The 22,343-nt window shown below is 33.3% G+C and overlaps 1 protein-coding gene across 1 annotated transcript in view; it reads left to right on the top strand.

The window, feature by feature from the left end:
* Positions 1-22,343, top strand: part of LOC134725166 (voltage-dependent T-type calcium channel subunit alpha-1H-like) — a 102,338-nt gene that overhangs the window by 18,762 nt on the left and 61,233 nt on the right. The window contains exons 3-5 of the mRNA XM_063588770.1: positions 12,273-12,370; positions 17,504-17,675; positions 20,993-21,287. Coding sequence (XP_063444840.1) covers positions 12,273-12,370; positions 17,504-17,675; positions 20,993-21,287 — 565 coding nt within the window. The remainder of the gene's footprint in view (positions 1-12,272; positions 12,371-17,503; positions 17,676-20,992; positions 21,288-22,343) is intronic.

Below are 22,343 nucleotides of genomic sequence, written 5' to 3'. Positions count from 1 at the left end.
AGACTTTTTTAAAGAGTGTTTATTTTTGGTTGTCTTTTAATGTTGGCTTGCTGTTAATGATGTTTACCCGAACTATCCTTTTTGATAGCCCTTATATTTAAAAAAAACCTTATCATTTTAATCTAAAATCAATGCTAATACCAATCACAATTAATTGTGAAAAAAGGAAGATTTAAGAGAATTAAAATCATAAGTCAAAATTTTAGTTGAAAGACAGATAGACAAACAGAAATGTGTACAATAAAGACAAAAAAGATGAACCAAATTAATGTTATCAAAATTCTTTATAGAAAAACTAAATTTCATTTTCATGATTGAAAAACAATCTTTCATGCCTAAATAGTTGTAAATAATAAGGGTGTGATCTTTTAAACAAGACTTTCTAAATTTCTATAAGGGGAGATAACTTTTGAAATTAAAAAAAAAAGAAAAACATAGATAAATTTGACTTTTCAACTCTTCAGGTTCTCATTTTTATCAACCTAAAGATTAGAAAAGTTTAATTTAGTTTTGTCAACGTAATAATTATTTGCTTGGTAGTTTCCATGTTCGAATAAGAACAATTTAGCTATTTCCATATTCATGGTCTTTGACAAGTCATGCATGTGATGTCACACTGTAAATACAGAAATTAATTGGTGTTAGCAAAAATAACAATTTTCAAAAGCAAATACATGCAATTTACAGTACAGTTGTGTTTAATTTTTTCATAAAGCTTCTTTTGCACTATAAGATTTCTCGGTCAGGTTTCTAACAAAAGACAATTAACTAGTGGTTGGTTTACCATGTATGTTTTTGTTTGATTCATTCGATCGTACAGACTTATTTTGAATGAATGAAATAGAAGGAAATTATTCTTCACAGAGTGTTAGGTTTGTTGTTTAGTTCAAATGGACAGCCATTTACACAGCACTGACCATTTCATTAGTCAAGATTAATAGCTAATGCAGACGACAGTAAAACGGAAAATTATTCATTTTGTAATCAAGCAAATGTCTGAATTAATTACGCACATGTATATTTCAGAATATTGTGCTGAAAATTTTCTAAATTATATAACTCAATAAAATATATTTTCAAATTCAAAAAAGATGAAAGGACATGGAAACATGTCACAAAGAACTTTCTTTGAACTTTTATCGTGTATGGTAAATTGTGTTTTTGCTTTAATGATACATATACTTGTCAGACGGGGATTTTCAAAATCATTATCGTTGAAATATTCTTTCAGCATGATTGATTGAATTTGGATTAAAATTTACATCCTCTGAAAATGTTTTTGAAATTCTCTGATACATAAAACTGGTTTTCCCTAGAGAAAATCAATAAACCAGATTAAAGTCACATAAAACATTTATAAGAGTCTGATTATTTTACTCATATAAAGGTCACTATCAGCAATTTTCAGAGACAAGAAAAAATTATGGGTTTATGGGGAAAAAATGCCCCTAAAATATAATAATTTACCTCACTATGGTATTCTAACAACTTCAGGAAAAGATATAGATATATTTTTTTGATTATTTGTCTTACGTAGGGTCATTATAAAGCTTGATTTAATAGATAATAGACATGAAATCAGTACCAAAAGAAATGAACTGAGTTGAGACTATGTCACTAGCAGATGCTGCTATGAATTTACTGTTTGAAAAGTTAATTTCCATTTCTGTTTTATTGTAAGTATAAAAAAATAAGAATATTTAGTATGATTCGTTGCTAATGAAACAACTCTCCACCAAAGACTTGAGGACACAGAAGTAAGAAACTATAGGTCACCATTATACAGCCTTCAACAATGAGTAAAACCAATACCAAACAGCAAGCTATATAAAGCCTCCAAAATGACAAATGTAAAACATTATGCATAAGAAAAATAACTGCCTCAGACTTATGAAATAAATAATAAATTAAAAGCAGATATGATGTAAAGCAACTTTACCACTGAATTACCAGCTTCTGACTTGCCACAGGCACATACAGAATTTGGTCTGACACAAAAAGTCAAAATATTTTGATGATCATCCTTTTTTCTTGTTTGCTAATTATACATTATTTATTTTAGATTCAAATTGTTACCACAATAAAACACTTTTCCTTAAGATTTGTCAAAACCTCTCTTGGTTCAATGTGTTTATTGCTAATTTGTTTTTGTTCTAAGTATGCATTAAATACTTGCAACTGGACATTTAAAGCCAGATACAATAAAGCAATCGATCAATTAAGCCTTAAAGATTTCAATAATTTAAACATGAAATTTCCTAAGCTTTAATTAGATATCAGATGTTTAACCAAAGGTTCTTCTGTACACACAGAAGTCACTAACTTGAGTCAGGAGCCATTGACCCTTCCACCATCTTATTTCATTTCTGATTGAAATTAATTCTTTAAAAAGAAATATTGAGAAATTCAAATATATCACTTAATGTGAAGGTATGTTTAAATGACCAGTTCATTATTCATCAAAATTAATGCATTAGTTCCCTGAGCCAAATCATTAGATGCATGTCCAAATGAATTCTGACATGAGCTAGCATTGTCCTAATCATCATGTTTTATTCTATGTAATTTGCGACGGTAAAACCGGATGTAGATGTTCTATAAATCATTTGTTTCCTGTATGTCCTAATCTTTCATAGTTAGAGCATCTCTTGAACAAAGGGGAAGTTACCTTTCATCGTTAATAGGTGTTGGTTTATATAACTTTGCTATATAAGACGCTGGCAGAAGATATTGAGAATAAAGTGTAATTTACTTCCTCGTTCTGTGTGATGACTTAATGAAGAATCAGCATAAATATGTCGAGTGACATTTTCCATTACAAAATTTGTCATAAAATTAGCACTCAAGGGTATTGTCTCTCTTCTTAAAGAGTGATGGGAAAGAGGATTATCAGATTAATAGAGTTCAGTTTATGTATACCAGAAATTCAACATTTTAAACAGCCTCTTTTATATATCTCAAAAACAGATATATATGATGGAACTGTCTGTTAAGAGTTCGATAATCAATACAAAATCTTTTTTTTTTTTTTACAAAATCGTACATTGTTGTAACATAAGTCTCTTAAAGTTGATGTAAGCTATGGTAGGTTGAACCCTTTGCATTTACTTAATGCTTCTATTATTCCTATGAAAGTCCTGAAATCTGGATACTGAACTTTTCCCTACAGAGATTTCTATAACATCATTGACAAGGATGCTAACAAGTGTTTCTCTAGAGAATTGTTAGAATTACTTTATTGATATCTCAAGATCGTGTTTGATACCCATAATACCTCACTCTAACAGAATTATGTTGTAACGGCTTTTGCTAAATGGGCTTTGCGTCAAATCTTGAAGCTTGGGATAAGAAGTGTCAGTTTTGATATAAAGTTTATATTCTTGTAGAATATAAATCATTTTTAAGACCCTTTAGCCGCTGACCATCTTTAGTTACTGACTATACTGCAGATTTTTAAGTACAGTTAGTTAATGGTAAGGGGAAATATAAAAAAAAAATAGCAGTTTCGTGAATATTTTATTCTCAAAATACAGAGAAAAGAATTTTTTTTTAAAGATTTTCTTTTTGTGATATAAGAAAGAAGATGTGGTATGATTGCCAAAGAGCAACTTTCAACAAGAGACCAATTAACAGCTATATGTCACTATACAGCCTCCAGCAATGAGCAAAGCCCATACTGCATAGTCAGCTATAAGTGTGTTTAATTAGAATTTCAAATGGAATAGAAATATAGGAAGGAATATCACAATAAATACTGGTAACTCAATGAATGAACTGCTCAAATCAGTCCTTCTTAATAGCAAAAATCATACATATGGTCTTACAGTTCACAGTATCAGATTAAAGCTATTACAAAACGTAATCTGAAGCATCTTCATAGGCAAATTCTATTTCTTTTCATATTTAATGGAAATTATTTATTGTGTATATATGCAATTTATATTTATATTGCATCAAATATTAGCAATAAGTTGCTAATAAAACAATAAAGTAGTAGTTTTCTAAATCAAGTCCAGTTATTACAGCATATATATTAATCAGGCAGAAATCATCTGTTTTCTGCAGTTATTTGTTATTACATGCCAGGATATTTGCTATATTAGCTGTCATATTTTCTTTATATTTGTTTATATTTATTAAAAGATATATTTATTTATAAATGATATTGATATTGGTTCATTCATTTTATATATCAGTGTTTTTCTATCTGCTAATACAAGTGTTTTTTTAGCAAGGCAAGATTTTGTCACTTTTATTCAGTAAATAAATGATTTATTGTAATATTTCAGTGATTTATGTTTAATACTAATCAGATAGAGAGTTATAAGTAAATGAGAGTCAACATCTTCCTAGGTTTATAGCTTTAATAATAAGGATGACTGATACCTGAAATGAATACACAGTATTAGTAAATGATTAGTTATCTCCTCCCCGGGGGACAAGTTTTTTGTATACAACAAAAAAAAAAAAAACTTAAACCAAGTCAAGTCTATTAGAAAATAGATCTTCAGGAATGTTCTGTTAAAGTCATCCGGAAGCGAACAAGATTAAACGTATGGTGTCCTTTCACAATTTTAAACATATATAGTGTCCTTTCACAACTTTAAATGTATGGTGTCCTTTCACAATTTTAAACGCAAAGTCTCTAGATTCACTTATAAATGTCTTTGCATATCTCATTAATCAGTTCCTGATTCATCAATGTTATGTTCTGTTGTGTTGCGGCGGCTCGGTCTTCGTGGTGTCAATAATTCCTTTTCTCCAGCTTTATTATGTGGCTGAAGACGGGATAGAGCACGTGGTACTCTAGACATTGAAGGTACATCTGGTTCAGGGGTCTGGTGGAATGACTGGTCCAAATCTATTTGTGAAGGCTGTTGAATTGTCTGAGTCTGTGTACCCTGTTTTTGAGTGGGGACTATAATTGGTGTCTCATTCAATGCAGCTGGTTGACCTAAGATTCTTGTTGGTGATAAAGACACTGGAATCTTGGGTACTTGTGGCTGTGTCGTCTTGGGTGTAGATGGAGACCTCAAGATCACTTCTGGATGTTGAACTGCAGTAGGTGCCATCAAAGTACCATGTGTTTGGTTGGTTTGAAAAGGAGTGAACTTTCGAAGGTGTTGGCGGTTGCGGATAGTTACTCTGCCTGTGCCATCTACGCGTATAACATACTGGTGGTATTGGCGTACTTCAACAACTGTTCCTGTACGTTCCCATCTTCTGGGATGGTTGCCTACCAAGTTCTGTATGTATACATGATCTCCAACCTGTAGTGTTGGCAGGTGATGAGTGTGTTCATTCCACCGTTCATGTTCCCTTGAATGACGTTTGGCAAGAGCCATCTCTCGGTGAGACATTAACTCAGTCCATGTTTCATGTGGAGAATATCTACCCATCAGTATGGGAATGGCATCACGAATGGGTCTTCCAAACAGAATCAATGCTGGTGATGCTTTTGTCTCTGGGTCAATAGAATTTCTGTACATTAGTAAGGCTCTCTGGAATTTGTCAACATCCAGAGATCCAACAGCAGTAATGTTGTCCACCAGCATGCGTTTTACTGTTTTTACCGCTATCTCAGCCCTGCAGTTAGCGTGTGGGTTTGCAACTGATGAAAGTCTATGACGAACTCCCCAGGCCTTTAAAAACTCTTGAGTCTTCCCTGCTGTGAACTGTGGACCTCCATCAGACGTCAACTCTTCTGGGATTCCAAATGTCACAAACGTCTCACGAAGTCTCTTGACAAGTCCTTCGGCACCTGATTCAGACTTGTATACCATTGGCCAGTTTGAATACCTGTCAACAATAACTACATAGTCATTACTGTTATATGTGAAGTAGTCACTGCAAATCATCTGGAATGGATAATCTGGAGGTGTTATATCAGATGGTGGCTGCATAGGGTTTGACTTAGCCATCTGATGGCAGTGAACACATTGGTCTCTCACCTGGGCAATATCTACTGTGATCTCAGGCCAATATACAGAGTCCATGGCCCTCGCACGCATAGCGCTGACTCCTTGGTGGGCTGCGTGTAAAGCATTGAGTACTGGTTTGCGAAGAGCTGGAGGTATAACAATTCGTTGGCCCATAAGAACTACACCATCCACGGTGCATAAACTGGATGCAAAGCGATGGTAAGGACGCAAGTCTGTTGGTAGCTCCTTGTAGTCTTCTGGGAACCCTGCTTCCAGCTGCCTGATTAGATTTACAAATGTAGGGTCTGATGCAGTGGCCTCACGAACCATGTTCCAGGTAACAACTGTGATAACAGCATTCAAGGCACAAGTGGCAGCAGCGACTGTGGAGGCGTCATTAGCTGTATCATTATCCTCTGTATGTAGACATAGACTGGTAAGTGTATCTGAATGATAATGAGCAGTCATGTTAACTAGGGAATCAAGTTCAGGTGCTTCACCAGGTAAGTTCAGACGATCTGGTGGTCCAACAGGATACCGTGACGCTGCATCTGGCCCAAGGTTCTTTCTGCCTGGTACATGAAGAATTGTAAATCTGTACCCTAAAGTTTTCTCTTTGAGGTTGAGAAGTCGCCTGTTGTCGATGTCTGTGAGTGATCGATCGTTCAGAATCTGTAGTAGTGGCTTGTGGTCAGTTGCAACAAGAAGGTCTTTGCAACCAAGAACATAGTAGCGTGTTTGGTGAAGTGCATACACAACAGCCAAGGCCTCACCTTCAATAGGAGCATATCTACTTTCTGCTGGATGTGTGAATCTGCTGCCAACTAGACATAGTTTCCAACCGTCATTACAGCAGGTAGGGGTTTTACTTGAGCACTGACAGTACTTCTGCATCAAAAAGAATCCAATTCCGTCAACAGACCAGTCGGTAGCTAGGCATGTCATACGAGCAGGGTCAAAAAGACGAACACCTTCCTTCATCTCCTGGATAATGATCTCTTTTGACTTGTGAAATACTTCGTCTAATTCATTTGTCCAGCAGAATGTGGTGGATGGTTTCAATAGAGCACGAAAAGGTTTCATTTGTCTTGCCATTGCAAATGCATATGCTCCTTGGTTTATGAGCCCAAACCAAGCTCTTGCACCAGTAATGTCAGTTGGTGTTGGGAAGTTGCTAATTGCATCTAGGAACTTAGTACTTGGTCGTATGTTTGTTGGGGTGATTGTAAGTCCTGCAAAATTGACAGTGTCTTGAGCAAATTGAAACTTCTTTGGGTTTAATGTAATGCCGTTACGAGCACACAGGTCGAACCATTCACATGCCTGAAAAAATGCTGCTTCAATGGAGTTCGCCCACATACATGTGTCATCCACACATTTTACCTTGTCGTTGAAGTTTGATATTATAGCATCAAATCGTTGATTGTAAGCGTCACCGCTGGCCATAAATCCCTGTGGAGCAACCTTGTACCTGTAGCGCCCCCATGGTGTGATGAATGTTGTGAAATGGCGATCTTCTTCACGAATAGGCACTGAGTGGTACCCATTCCAAGCGTCTGTCACTGTTTTTTTCATACCTTGAGGGACACGGTCAGCTAGATGAAAAGGACTTGGGACATGATGTGTTTGCCGAACAGAATGTCGATTTTGTGGTTGTAGGTCTACTGTCCGCCTTGGAGTGCCATCCGCCTTGCTGGTTACAACCATTCTTGAGCACCAAGTTGTAGGTGTGTTTTGACTTACTTGTTCCAGTACACCAATGCGAACATCCCTCTCAAGATCAGCATAAACTTTATCCTGCCAATGGATAGGAACAAGTGCTGGTTTGTGGACAGCTACGGGTGTGGCATTAGGATCAACATGGAGTTGAAGAGGCTCACAATTCATAAGTGGTAGAGGTTGATGTTCACATACATTAAATGTTGTAGCACCATAGTAATCAAGAAGCCACTCTTTTAGTGACTCTACATGTTCCTCTGTGGCCTTCAGACCGGGTGGTAAAGATGCGGGAATAGGTGGTGGTGAAGGTCGACGTCTAGGACAAGAGCAGGTTACATCTTCAGAGCTTTCCATAGATGCAGCAATGTTTGGAGACGTGACTGTTGATACATTAGGAAAGTTGGTGTGAATAATTCCCAGAGATATGAGTGCTTCTCTGCAAATGAAAGCTCTTTCCATGGTATCAGAGACATAACACAATAAACGTGTTGACATGGCACTGCTAGTAGTGTCTTTTGTAGTAACACTTACTGCGACTGCTCCAATTACACCGAGGTCTTCCTTTATAGCTCCACGCATCACAAGTTTTACTGGAAGGAGATCCTTTTCTGTTATGCCAAGACTGTTTGCAGATTGTAAAGGTATGATTGAACTCTGGCATCCTGTATCAGCCACCATGGACATAGTGATTGTCTTAAGCTGAGAAGTGTCTTGAATGGGATGTCCAAACGATGAATGGTCCTCAGGTAGGGGTGTCATGTTCACCAGGAGCATTGGGTGTGGTTTTGAGGGTCTAGCCACCCAGTGTCCATCAAATATGTGATGTTCAAGACGTGATACTTGGTTCGTCTGTTCAGATGTAGTGCACAGCTGCTCATAGATATAACCAACTTGTTCTTGTTCTTGATCTTTGGTTGATTTCCCTTGATTGGACACGTTCCTGTGGCCTTTACCTTGAGTGCAGATTCTAGAAGATGCATCACGGTGGCCCCATACGCCACAGGTAGTGCACTTGCTGCAAGATTTGGTGTAATGACCTTTGACTGTGCATTTAGAACATGTGAATGTCCAAGCTTCACAGAATCTAGACCTGGCCTTGCGATCATTCCTCTGTCCATGAGCAGGACCACCACAAGCCCAACATTTGGCTCCAGCTGCTTGCGGTCGCTTCTGAGTATTACATGTGGCACTCATAGCACTAGCTGAATCTCCTACTGCACTCCTTGTGACTTTACCCTGCTCTTTCTGAGCAATAAATGACACAGTCTCTTCTAATGTTCTATCTGTCTTGGAGTCACCTAGCAGGTCAGACATAATTTCTGGGTCTGCAATACCTCTTACTAAATTGTCTTTTATTATCTCATCACTATAGTCAAATATATGGTTGCAACCTAATTCTTTACACGTTGCTTTATACTGGCACAGTGATGCTTGGCCTCTGAGACTGGCCAAAAAAGTTCTGATATTTGAACCAGGTGATTGAGTCATCCTGTTCAATTTTATGCGTTGGACTAGTGTGCTTTCTTCTTTGACAGCCAGCCTTTTGATTGCCTTTAAAAGATCTGTCTCTAGCATACTAGCAACATCACCTTGAAGGTCACGCATAATATCTGTACGCAGATTAGTGTCACAGCAGTAGAAAAGGGCTGTAGGCAAGACATTGTCTGTGATCGCCATCCCTGTTTTATACATCTTCCACTGTCTGGTGAATGCAGACCATTGATCTGGATCACATCCTGTGGCTATAGACGGTGGGTCTAATTTTAACTTGTGCGTTGACGGTTGAGCCAGAGGTGGGTGGACGGTTCTGTCATGAATCTGTAGAGCAGTGGTTAGAGCAGCAGCAAATGCTTCATCCAGGTCCTGAGATTTCCAATTACAGCCGTCAATAGGGCACTGTAGAACTGGCATTGTAAAATCACTGTGGTTAAGCTGTTAGTTGAGTATCAGTCATAAATGAGAGTCAACATCTTCCTAGGTTTATAGCTTTAATAATAAGGATGACTGATACCTGAAATGAATACACAGTATTAGTAAATGATTAGTTAATAAGTTTTAATATAAATAATTGCACAATTCCCTTGCTATATGCTTACACAAGATAAAACATTATCTATAAATGCAGGTTTAAATTTATGTGCAAAAACTATGGTAAGAAGAACATTGATGCCAATAATTTTTAGAATATATCATTGTATATGAGAGCTTTTGGTTCATTGTTTTTTTTAACTTTTATCACTTACATAGGCTTCAGTATCTATGGAAACATTTTACCCATAAATCCTCTTTATATATACCTTTAACCAAAAAGGTAAGATTCCACCTTAAAAATTGCACTTCATATAGAAATATATATATTTATCATATATAGTATAAAAATATATATTGTCCTTTAAACCTTGTATTCCTGAAGCTACAAGTAAGTAAAGAATAAATCTACACTTGAAATCATAAAGTCACACTCACAAATTATCATGTAATTTTTGTCAGATCTTATTCAATCTTACCCGATGTTGAAACCAAAACTGTTGAGGCATTTAAACTCAGTTTAATTTAGATGTAAAGTAAACTCTTCTGAGTAAATTTGAAAATAATCGATCTGAATCAAGCTCTTTTGAGCAAACTTCAATCTAAAAATATGTTTAACCAGTCTTGATAAAATTAATTGTTCAGCTGCAAAAAAAAAAATGGTCAACACTTGAATGATTTCTGTCATAATTCACTCTTCACTCAAAGTGGATTTTCATTTTTTTTTCACAAAGTTTTTTTAACACTTTATACAAGTTTCACAAATTATATAGATTTTTTTCTTCACATATTTCATGATCAATATGATATGATATGAATTTGCTTCATGCATGTTAAGAACTTTTCATGTCATTATTTGGGTTTTTGGATGATATTAAATGTTGCACTTTACAAATTATTTTTGAATTTATTAACAATATCATTGACCATTATATACGATTTTGACAGTCAGCATTTTCTGTGGAGACATTGCTTCAGGCTGGGGTGCTTATCATTAATATAGAAGTACTAAGTTGATTTGTGATTGGTAGTTGATTCAAGCCATAAGACCATAAAAGTCCTAACATATACTCTGTAATTTTCAATTTATTTCTTTGTTTTGTAACCTTGGTCCCAATATTGAACATAATCAATTTACTCTCCCCAATATAATTCTTTAATCATTGACAAAAATCATTGGTATCTTCTCTCAAGTACCAAGTCTTCTGAATCTACGGAGATAATACTGGAAAATTGTTATATATACCCACAATGCACTGTTTATTTCCATTATCCTATCATCAGACGGTGCTTGGTTCTTTTATTGTCCCGATTATATGGGTTAATAAAGATAAACCACTTATCACAGAAATTACATTGTACGTTTATTTGCCGTATGTAAACCACAACTATTTGATGTGCGATCAGCGTAACCACTCGAAATCGGCAGTTAGAAACAATGAAGTGTTAAGAATTACATCATTTTTGTTTAATTTGTGTCAAAATTCACAAGTAAACATTGTAAACGATGCTGAATTATTTGATGCGATCCAATATAGTATCTAAAGGGTAAAGAACTTATTCCTTTGATACTGTAATGGACTGCTTTAAATAACGGTGTAATTTACATCATTGGAAACTTTATGTTAGCTTTTTCACTAAAAAAACCTAATAATATATGTGCAATTTAAAGAACACATCACATTGCATACTATAGATGTTTGAAGTAAATATATAGGATAGCTAAAAGGTTGGCTCTAAATATTGTAGTGGTAGACATTTCCACTAGAACAATCTGTCCTTGTTTAAGAGACCAAAATCTCAAAAATAAGAGACCAAAATCTCAAAAATTGCAATTTTTGGTTCCTTAAATTGTTACTATGTTGTTAGTTATGTTGTTTTAAACCTATAATGAATGAAATGATGTATAAGGAATATGATTTAATATTCTTATGTCAGCAATTTTGACTCAAACGAGTCTGTAAACTTTACAAATCACAGAATCAGATATGTTCTGCATGTGAATATTAATAGATTGTCTGTTGTTTTAAAACTTAATTCACGATCCACTTGTAGGCAACTTGTACTCACTTCACTCTTTTTGAAAGTAATATAGTTAGGGAACATTTGCCTAGTTTAAGGAACAATATAAAAATAGCAGCAATTGGCAGTTTTGATTATTTAATCTTATTAGCAATGATTTTTGAAGTGAACTGTAACTTTCTATCCAATTAAACAAGATGGCTTAAGTATAATAATCAACAATATTATATAACTTCTGATATCACAAAAACTTACCTCATCATTTGAAACAGATTTGTTATAGAGGTAGTTGACCTTTGGAAAATTACTTTTCCAAGGTCAAGTAGGCCTCTGGAAAGCAATTTTGAATATTTCAATTTGTAATTGTGTTTATAATTGTGCATGCTTATATATATATACTGCATGCACTATTTTGAAGTAGAAACTTTGTTTTAATAGAACTACTTGAGATCAGCTCTTTTTTTAATCTTTTAATAATTTATTAGTGATTTTAGTACAGATAGTTCATGTTATGTAAAATTTTGTATGTACTTGTGTAAATAAGTAATATTTTGTCTAATCAGAGTTGTCTTCTCTTTTCAGTGCTATTGAGTATGGCGTTGATAGTGAAAACCTCAGCCTTTCAGCAATAAGAACTATCAGAGTGTTACGGCCTCTAAGGGCTATAAATAGAATTCCAAGTAAGTTTAACATGGCAGAATGTGTAGATAGTTTCAGTGATTAAATTATGTAACTTGATGTTCTCTTAGCTTTGGATCTAGTCTGTTATCTAGATTTCCTTGGTCTTGTAGTGAATATCAGTCTGAATAAAACCAGCGCCTACTATCCACTTGTGTTTATAGGTAAACAGAAGGGGATAGTAGGGGTTGATTTTAATCAGACTGAGCGGATAAGTACCTAGGGGTAATGTATTTTTCAGTCTGTGAGTCTGTTTGTTCGGCTGTCTGATCCGTCCATTTGCCTGTCCTGCTTCAGGTTAAAGTTTTTGGTTATGGTACTGGTAGTTTTTAAGTTGAATTCCAATCCACTTGAAACATAGTACACTTATTCCCTAAGATATAATCTTTCTAATTTTAATGCCAAATTAGAGTTTTGACCCCAATTTCACAGTCCACTGACCATAGAAAATGATAGTTTCAGTGGGGCATCAGTGTACTATGGAGTCCATAATATTTAGACATTTTATACATTGTTTGTAATAAAAATTAATTTCAATGTTGTGACAAGCACACTTTTTAATATTTTTAAGTAAAATTATTTTTTTTAATTTATTCATAATTTCTTAATTGAATTATGTTTACTCAAACGACTTCACTTGAGATGTCAAAATACCCCTTGATGTATTGACAAGTTAATGGGAACAAATTCCCCCCATCAATATGATGATCAAGCAATATCTGCCACATATGTTCTTGTCAAAAGACTTTTTAAAATCGCTGTCAAAGTGTTCAGACCAGAGAGATTCATACTAAATGACAAAACATTAAAATAACTAATGATTATCAAATGTAACGATTAAACTATGGTTACATGAATATTTTACACATGCATGTAATATATTGTTGAAGAATATGATGAAATGTAATGTGTAATTTAATTAATTACTTTAGTAAAGTAATTGTAATTTAATTAATTACATTTCAAAATCTGTGTAATGTGTAATTAGTGTAATTGACCATTTTTGCAATGTAATGTGTAATTTAATTAATTACATTCCAATGTAATTGACCCCAAGTCTGCTATGGACACATAAAATTTTGTTTGGGACTAATTTTATTACATCAGAACTATTTTCAAATACTGATTGCTGTTATTCTGACACAATGACATTATAAACCTCCTGCTAGATTCACAACCATGTAAGTCAAGTAGATCGTTCTGAACATGCATGAAATGTTTGCCACTGGATGTTAAGAAACCAACAATCAATCAATGTTAAAGTGGAGGAAATAAGTGTACAAAACTGCTTTTGAGTAGACAATACTACTATAGGTTTAGAGTTGAAACAAACAGTATGTTCATTTCTTTTTGGACAAAAACATTTCTTAAATACATTGTATGTGGATAGATTTTGAAATAATTTTAACATTTGTACAGTACTGTGGATTCATAAATATTTGTTGGATACCAATTTTCGTGGGTTTCGTGGGTACTGGTGAACCACGAATTCAAATGTCCAACGAATAGCATATTTTGAATAGTCTTTGTATACAGTGATTTATAAAACCACGAAATCAAATATCCACAAATATGCAAGTTTTCAGCAATCCACAAAAATTGATATTAATGAAAATAAATAAATCCACAGTATGTATTTAAACAATAATATGGTATTGTTGAGTGTGTCACAATTCTTTGAAAAATAGTAAATTGGTTTCTTTTGAATCGGATGATAAAGATATTTTTTGTATGTCTGATACTTCTCATAAATAATATGGTATTTTGTTTTTGGTATGAGATTAATTACTATACAACTATGCACTGCTGGCAAAAATAAAGGTTAGAAGCATTACACCTTCTGATTTATCCATTTTATAGACACCCATTTACGGGAAATATTAGGGTTTTAAATTCCACTGTCACTGATATATTTTATCACAGCCCAGTACAGACTAAGAAACATAAAAAAAAATGCTGCTCAAAACAAGCATCTATTATTTATAAATCAATCATGGCAAGGAAATACCAAATTTCTCAGGTGTTTTTTTTTAATTTTATAAGATATAAAATGCTTGTTTTGTCATATTTTGTTTGTGAGAAAAGGTTGGTTGTGGGTTGAAAAACGCCCACTAGAAAATCCAAAGACATAAATCTAGTTTAAGAAAGCTTATTGATGACTGTTAATAGTTAGACGCACTATGATTATGTTCACTAACAAATTTTCTATAAATTTAGTGTCGTATCTGAATTCCTGAAAACGTCATCATCAACATTTGGGACACTTAATTCCTTTATAGTTATAAAACTAAATGATCCATTGGGGAGGATTTATTTTTCATTTACTAGAATGTTGGAGGAGTGTTTGTAGTATATTTATTATTGCTCGTCAGGTAGTTAATGGCACTCGAAAATAAATTTCACTGGCAAATTTTCTATAAATTCAGTGTTATATCTGTCAATTTCTGAAAATATGTCATCATCGACATTGGGGACACTTTATTCCTTTATAGTTACAAAGAGCAATGCTCTGTTGGGGATGATTTATTTTTCAATTATAAGAAATTGTGAGGAGTGTTTGTAATATATTTATGTTTTTTGGTCTGTGTGTCTGTCATCCGTCCGTCTGGCCGTCTGGCCGTCTGTTGGTCCCGCTTCAGGTTAAAGTTTTTATTCAAGGTAGGTTTTGATGAAGCTGAACTCCAATCAACTTGAAACTTAGTACACATGTTCCTTATGATACGATCTTTCTAATTTTGAAGCCAAATTTGACTTTTGTCCCCAATTCGACAGTCCAATGAACATAGAAAATGAAAGTTGTAGTTTCAGGTTAAATTTTTTGGTCATGATAGTTTTTGATGAAGTTGTGTCCAATCAACTTGAAACTTAGTACACATGTTCCCTATTGTATGATCTTGCTGCTTTTAATACCTAATTAGACTTTTTACCCAATTTCACGGTCCATTGAACATGGAAAATGATAATGCAAGTGGGGCATCTGTTTATTTTGGACACATTCTTGTTGCTTGTCAGGTAGTTTGATTGGCTTTCTTAACTCTAAGACTTATAGTTCACTATCAAATTTTTTATAAATTCATCATTGACAATGGGGACACTTAATTCCTTTATAGTTATATAGCGAAATACTCTATTGGGGAGGTTTTATTTTTCTTTTATTAGAAAGGGGGAGGATTGGTTGGTAATTTTATTATTGCTCTCATAAACTACAATTCCCTGAGTATGTTTTGAATAAGTTGTAAGTGACTTGGTTTAAACTACAATTTTTAAGAAAAAACATGAATGAATTATGAAGCAGTCTTTATTAATTTCTCATTCAGAGAATACATCAATATTGCAGATTAATATCCTAAAGCAATAACAAACAGTCATTTTAGTATGGCTGCATGTTGAACATTGTGTTCAGTTCATAAATGCATTAGAAAGTCCATTCATTAAAAAGATAACAATCAGTTTACATGCAGATATAATAAATATTCAATAGAAATTATGTAATTTTTGATAACATTTGTTGCACAGATTTTTTAAACTCAAGTTTAATGCAAAGATTTTGTTTTGCACTTTTACTAACAAAATAAGCATGCTTTACAAACAAGACAGTGTATTTGACATTTTCTGAGCTTAGAGATTATTTTGTTCTAGTCTCTAACCATTCCAGGGAAATGTCAATATTCATCAGTCCTTATTGAAAAAGTATCAATCAAGTTTTATCCGAATCTAATCAATCGTTTGTATTAAGCCAAGTTAAGAGATCGCTTACGGAGATAAATACTAGACTTGTAAAAGGTTGATATTTATAACAAGGAGGATAGAGTAAGCTTTAAGGTTTTATGTGACTTTGTATGTAATGTTTTTTGTTATCTTAGTATGTAAAGATTGATTGGTACAAGTTAGAATTCACTATAGAATCAATGTCTGCCCAGACATTGAGAAAAAAAATTGGTAACGTTATGTAATTTAACCAAATTCTTTAGAATAGCAAAGACATTGACATTTAACTTCATTAAGTGCAGTGGATATGTTTTCTATTGGTTGAAAATAAGTTATTTTGCCAATGTCAAACATTGACACTACATAGAGCCATGTGGGTAAGGATGTGTGCTACATGCACTTGGCATGGGCATACCTAGGATTGTAATAGTACTAACAATATGAAAATAAGGAGATGTGGTGTGATTGCCAATGAGCCAACTCACCATCTAAGTGCAAATGAAGTCGATTTAACCAATTTTTAGGCAACCTTTCAGTCTTCAACAGTGTGACAAACCATATGGTATAGTTGGCTATGAAAGGCCCAACATAAAAAAATACGAAATTATCAAATATTAAATGCAAATTGAGAAATCTAACATCCTAATTTATAACAAAATAATTTAGGAAAAACAAATAATGAAGACAATGAAAGCCTGTAAAAAAAACATACAATAGTATACAAGACACAACATAGAAAACTTAAGACTAAGCAACACAAACCCCACCATAAAATGGGGGGTGATCTCAGGTGCCCCATGAGAGTAAAACAGATCCTACTCCACATGAATTACTGGTTGTGTTGTAAGAATTTAAGCTACAGACATATAAAAGCTATGCAATAATTCCAAATATCTCCAATTGATCCTGTGGTTACTAGATTTAATCATAAGACTGTGTGGTGGGATAGCTTCCCTTAGTAATTGTGGTAGATACTAAGTCAGCTGTAAGTGGTTGAGCTATTAGACTGTACTTCTTTAGCTCAGTCGGTTAACCCTCTGCCTTAAGGTGGTACCCAACATTTTAACTAAAATTAATTTACCTCTTTTAAATTTCATGAAATTTTAACAAAGTATTTACTTTGACTCTTTGACAAAAATATAAAAAATTTTGAACCAACCGTTTTATCAGAAAAGTTACACTGGTTATATAGCAGTTTGACTAACACTTATTTTGATCATTGAGAAGCTTAATATTCCTGTAACAACACAACATAATTAAAACGTTGAACTGATTTTACAGAGTTATCTCCTTGTAGTGTTAGGTACCACCTTAAGTACACAGAGGTCCCAGGTCTGAGTCCTGGTTGAGACAAAGATGATTATGTAACGAAATTCAAACTCTCCAGTTACAACTGTAGCTATGATGTATTATTTTGTCTTTTTCAGGTATGAGAATTTTAGTGATGTTGTTACTGGATACACTACCAATGTTAGGCAATGTGTTGTTGTTGTGTTTTTTTGTCTTTTTTATCTTTGGAATTATTGGTGTACAACTGTGGGCTGGAGTCCTACGTAATAGATGTTTCCTCAATGTTAGTGAAAATATTTCCTATGCACAGTAAGTATGATTTACATTTATGATAAGTTTTGAAGTTAGTAAAAAGTAAAATAAAAAAAAAAAAAAAACTCTGAGGAAATTCAAAACAGATTGTTCTTGTTCAAATGGCTAAATTAAAAGCTCAAACACATCAAATGAATGGATAACGTTACTGTCATATTCCTGACTTGGAACTGGCATTTTTCAAATGTTAGATAATGGTGAGTTGAACCTGGTTTTATAGCGCTAAACCTCTCACTTGTATGACAGTCACATCAAATTCCTTTACATTTACAATGATGTGTGAGCAATTATACCGACGTAATACCTAAAATTGTCAAAATAGGGGTACAGCAGTCATCACTGTGTCACAATTTCAATTAGAGCAAAAACAACCGTACAAAATGTGAGCAAAATAAATTTTAAGTTTATCTGCCTATGTAAGAAGCAAAAGAAAATCTCTTATTTTTCATTGTCCCAGTAGTTGGTTCTTGGAATCTGAAACCAAATGATTTGTTTTGCAAAGTACACTAAAGTCAACGGTATTAAATTGATGTCACTTCAAGTCATGTTAAGAATCTTAACTCAAGATGAATACATAAACCGTACTTATCTGATATTATAGAATAGATTAGGTATTTCTTACAAAGTCCCCCTTATGAATGACAGTAAATTCCATTTAAATACATTTGATCAGTTCATGAACTTTCAGAGTCTGGAATTTTCTTTTAAAATAAATAATAATATTGGCAATCATACCACTTCTTCTTAATTTTATATTGAACATTTGTACTTAAGATTATACAGTTGTAATTTTTTATATGAACCTTGTCTTAGTGGAAAACAAACTTAATTAATTTATCTAAATAAAGTTTTTTAAAAATTTAAAAAAAGGGAAAGAAAGGGGAGACAACTCTCCTCCAGAGACAATATAGGACGTAGAAGTTAACAACTATGTGTTAATGTTTAACATTTAACCTTCAACAATAAGCAAATCCCATACCTCATGATAGACTTAAAATATGAAAGAAAACAAGATCTATCATATGGATGAGCTATAAATTATTTATAACTCTACATATGATGTGACCTTTATCGCCATACACACCACACCATGTTGGGATGACAGTTGCCGTGGACACCAATCAATACATAAACTAATTGAAATGCTGACACAATTTCAAAATTGACAGGAGATTAGATGATCAGAAAAATCTATTTCGGCTTGTCAGACTTAAATAATCCACCTAGATGTATGTGATGGTGACTGCATGATATTCATGTGAGCAGTATGTGATAACACTGCTTGGCTAATATGACTGCTCTAAGCTAGGCTCTGTGAAACATGTTTGTCCCTGAACGAAATCCAATGTGTTTCCTTTCATTTGCTTTTTTAGAGATAAAAGTTAATTAAATAAGGAAAAAACATGAAAATATAACTCATAGACATGATAATTTTTTTGTAAAAATGATGTTGAGTAAAAGGCAGATTTTAATGGCAAATTTATGGATTAAAAATCTAAAATTTGATTATTAAAGATTATTTTTCATCACTTTGAATCCCTGATGCGTAAGTTTCATGAGCCAAACATTCTCACCTGTCCTTGACCTAATTTTGGGGTCATCTTCAGTTCATTTTTCAGGATTAGGTATGTTTGTAATATAGCCAATCTGTGATAGGTCAGCAATGTTTGACCAATATTCAGATGTAGGGAATATGGCCTTGACCTCATTTTCTGTTTGATTTAATGTTTGACCAATATTCAGATGTAGGGAATATGGCCTTGACCTCATTTTCTGCTCTATTTTTAAGAATATAAATGTCTGTTCCTTAATATAACTTTAAATGACAGTCAACAATTGTATATTGTATGGCCTAACCCCATTTTCAAGGCTCCAAGACACAATGAATTGGTCAAATGTAGGTTTTTTGTTTATATGTGTATTTCGGGGATTATATATGATAGGTTAAAGCTAATTAATGTGTAGATACCAGAGGGACTTTCAGATTCATTAGTTAAAAATAAACTGACAACACCATGTCTAAATAGAAAAAGACAACAACAAAAAATGTGCACAAAACACAACATAGAAAACATATTGTACAGGGCTATAATTGTTTATGTTTGGTTTGTATAAGTTTTAGTTCTTGTAGTTTTATCTGCTGTGTAAAAGAGGCCCTTAATGACTTGCAATTTTATAACTCATCTATCAGACGAATACAATACAATATAAACAAGCAGAAAAATTATATGTTGTAAGTTCATTCCAATCACAAAGACATTAGAATGATGGTACAATTCCTAAACCAAACAATGAATGGATTCCTAATAGTTACCAAGGTGTTTCAACAGTTCAAAGTCCACATTAGACGGAAGTTAGAGAAACCATTAAGAGATATTTCTTTCCTTTGAAATAAACATTACCCACATAATTTACAAATAAAAAATAATAAATGCCAGGCCGAAATCAGTAGTCAAGGACGGAACAAGCAATAAAATAATTATACAACAAACAAATTTAATTCCTAGGAGAAAGACATTTATACAATATGTCTAAAAGATTTTTCATGTTTTGATTTGGTACACAGAAATTCACACCTGGAATTACGACAGATTTCTAATGATTCGTTACCGTTATGTTAGTAATTTATTTCATTGAAAAGTTATTCATCAGGCATATCTTAAATAATAGGTGATTAGTCTTATGTATATAAATTGTTTGCATTAATGCAATTAGATTCAAGGTTTTGTAATATTTTTTTTAACTGACCAAACCCAGTTTTAAGAACTTAATGCATTGTGAAAAGAGACTTGACTACTGGGGAGGTTAAAAATAAAGAAACTAGAGAAGTACAGCAGAAGCGATTCCAGCCATTTTAAAAAAAGAGGTTAATAAACTAGGATAAAGGGGGGTTCCCATTCAAATGTATTGGTACTAAAGAAAAGGGGTTTCCAACCCCCAGAACCCACCACCCCACCCCCCTCCTGAATCCCCCCCCTGTATAGTGGCTAAAATATCTTATAAATTATTTTTTTTACTACAATAATGTAAATTGTGTTCCCTGCTAAGAATAATTGATTAACGTGCACAGGAATGGTTCCTCAGATGTTAAATTAAAAAAAAGAAAGCTGAAGTTGAACGATTCCTATACACTAGTAATTAATAGATATAAGAAGATGTGGTATGAGTGCCAATGAGACAACTCTCCATCCTAGTCACAATTTGTAAAAGTAAACCATTATAGGTTAAAGTTGACTTAAATTTAAGAATAAAATTATTCAAAGAATAAACCAATGGTCTAATCTTTATAAAAAAACTTTTTCTTTTCTTTTCAGAGCAAATTTAAGTCCTTATTATATTCCAAAGAAACTCCTTAATGTACATTACGACTATATATGCAGTAAACCAGGAGAATCAGGAATGAGGACATGTGACAGTTTCCCGCTTTATCAGTACGAAGGAATAGGGTGTAACGGAACTGCTAAAATGTACAGCAATAATACGCCCACAAATAATTCTTGTGTAAATTGGAATCAGTATTACACCTATTGTACTGCGGGGGATAAAAACCCCTTTCAGGGTGCTATATCATTTGACAATATAGGATTAGCTTGGGTAGCTATATTTCAAGTAAGTAATTTGTTACTGTATAATATAAGATTGATGTATGGAAATTTTAAAGAGTCATGGTATAGAAGTGCATCAAGACTTTAGCTAGTATTTGTAAAACATGCAGACAAGGATGGGATATCTAGCATTACACCATGTGCAGTATGTTGCATAACGACATGTGCAATGTATTATAAACATATATTGCTGTTAGAATTTGTTTTTTTTGTGATTTTATTTTATTTTGAGAAAAGTACACAGTACATGGACTGTAACCTAACAGTACTTATTTCATTGTCATTGGTTGTAGAAATACTATCTTCTTGATAGTTGTCTTATAATTGATTGCTACTAAACTATTTGTTTACTTTATTATAAGAACCTGTACAACATATCACAAAGCTGATATGAAAATAGCAATGGTTTAAATACTTAACAAAATTGTGGTGCACTTTAGTATTATCACAGTTTTATGTAAATGTTTGTTTACTGTTTGAGTTAACCAATGGTAGATGAGTGCACATCTTTTGATCTTCCATGGGTTAATTGTCCAATCAAAAGTCTCAATTAAATTGTTACTTGAATTATTGTCCAATCAAAAATTTCAATTAAACTGTTACTGGAATTATTGTCCAATCAAATTTCTTTTACAAAGCTCAAACAGAAGATGGAATTTCTTTTTATAAACTCTTTGTTCAGTTTTGAGTTTATGAAACAAACATTTACCCCTTGAACAAATTTGAGTTTTTACTATCATATTTTGATCTTTAAAGAAATATCAAGACTTTTGCTATCTTTTTACTGCATTTTTCACATGGGGAAATGTATTAATATCTAACACTGGTAGTAGATCTTCTCCCAATCGTTAATAAATGAACAAATAAAAAAAAATAATGAATGAAAAAAATAGTTTATATAAGAGTGCAACCTGAATATATACAATGTTGACTGTAAAGTACATTTGTATTAGCTAATTATTCAGACAGCTAAATAGGCTTATGATGCACTCTCATGTTTAACTTTACACAAAACAGATTTAAGAAAATGAATTTAACTGTTATAGTGCCTAGACCTTTG

Source organism: Mytilus trossulus, chromosome 7, assembly GCF_036588685.1.
Source record: "Mytilus trossulus isolate FHL-02 chromosome 7, PNRI_Mtr1.1.1.hap1, whole genome shotgun sequence".
NCBI lineage: Eukaryota > Metazoa > Mollusca > Bivalvia > Mytilida > Mytilidae > Mytilus > Mytilus trossulus.
This window is presented reverse-complemented; position numbering and strand designations above follow the sequence as displayed.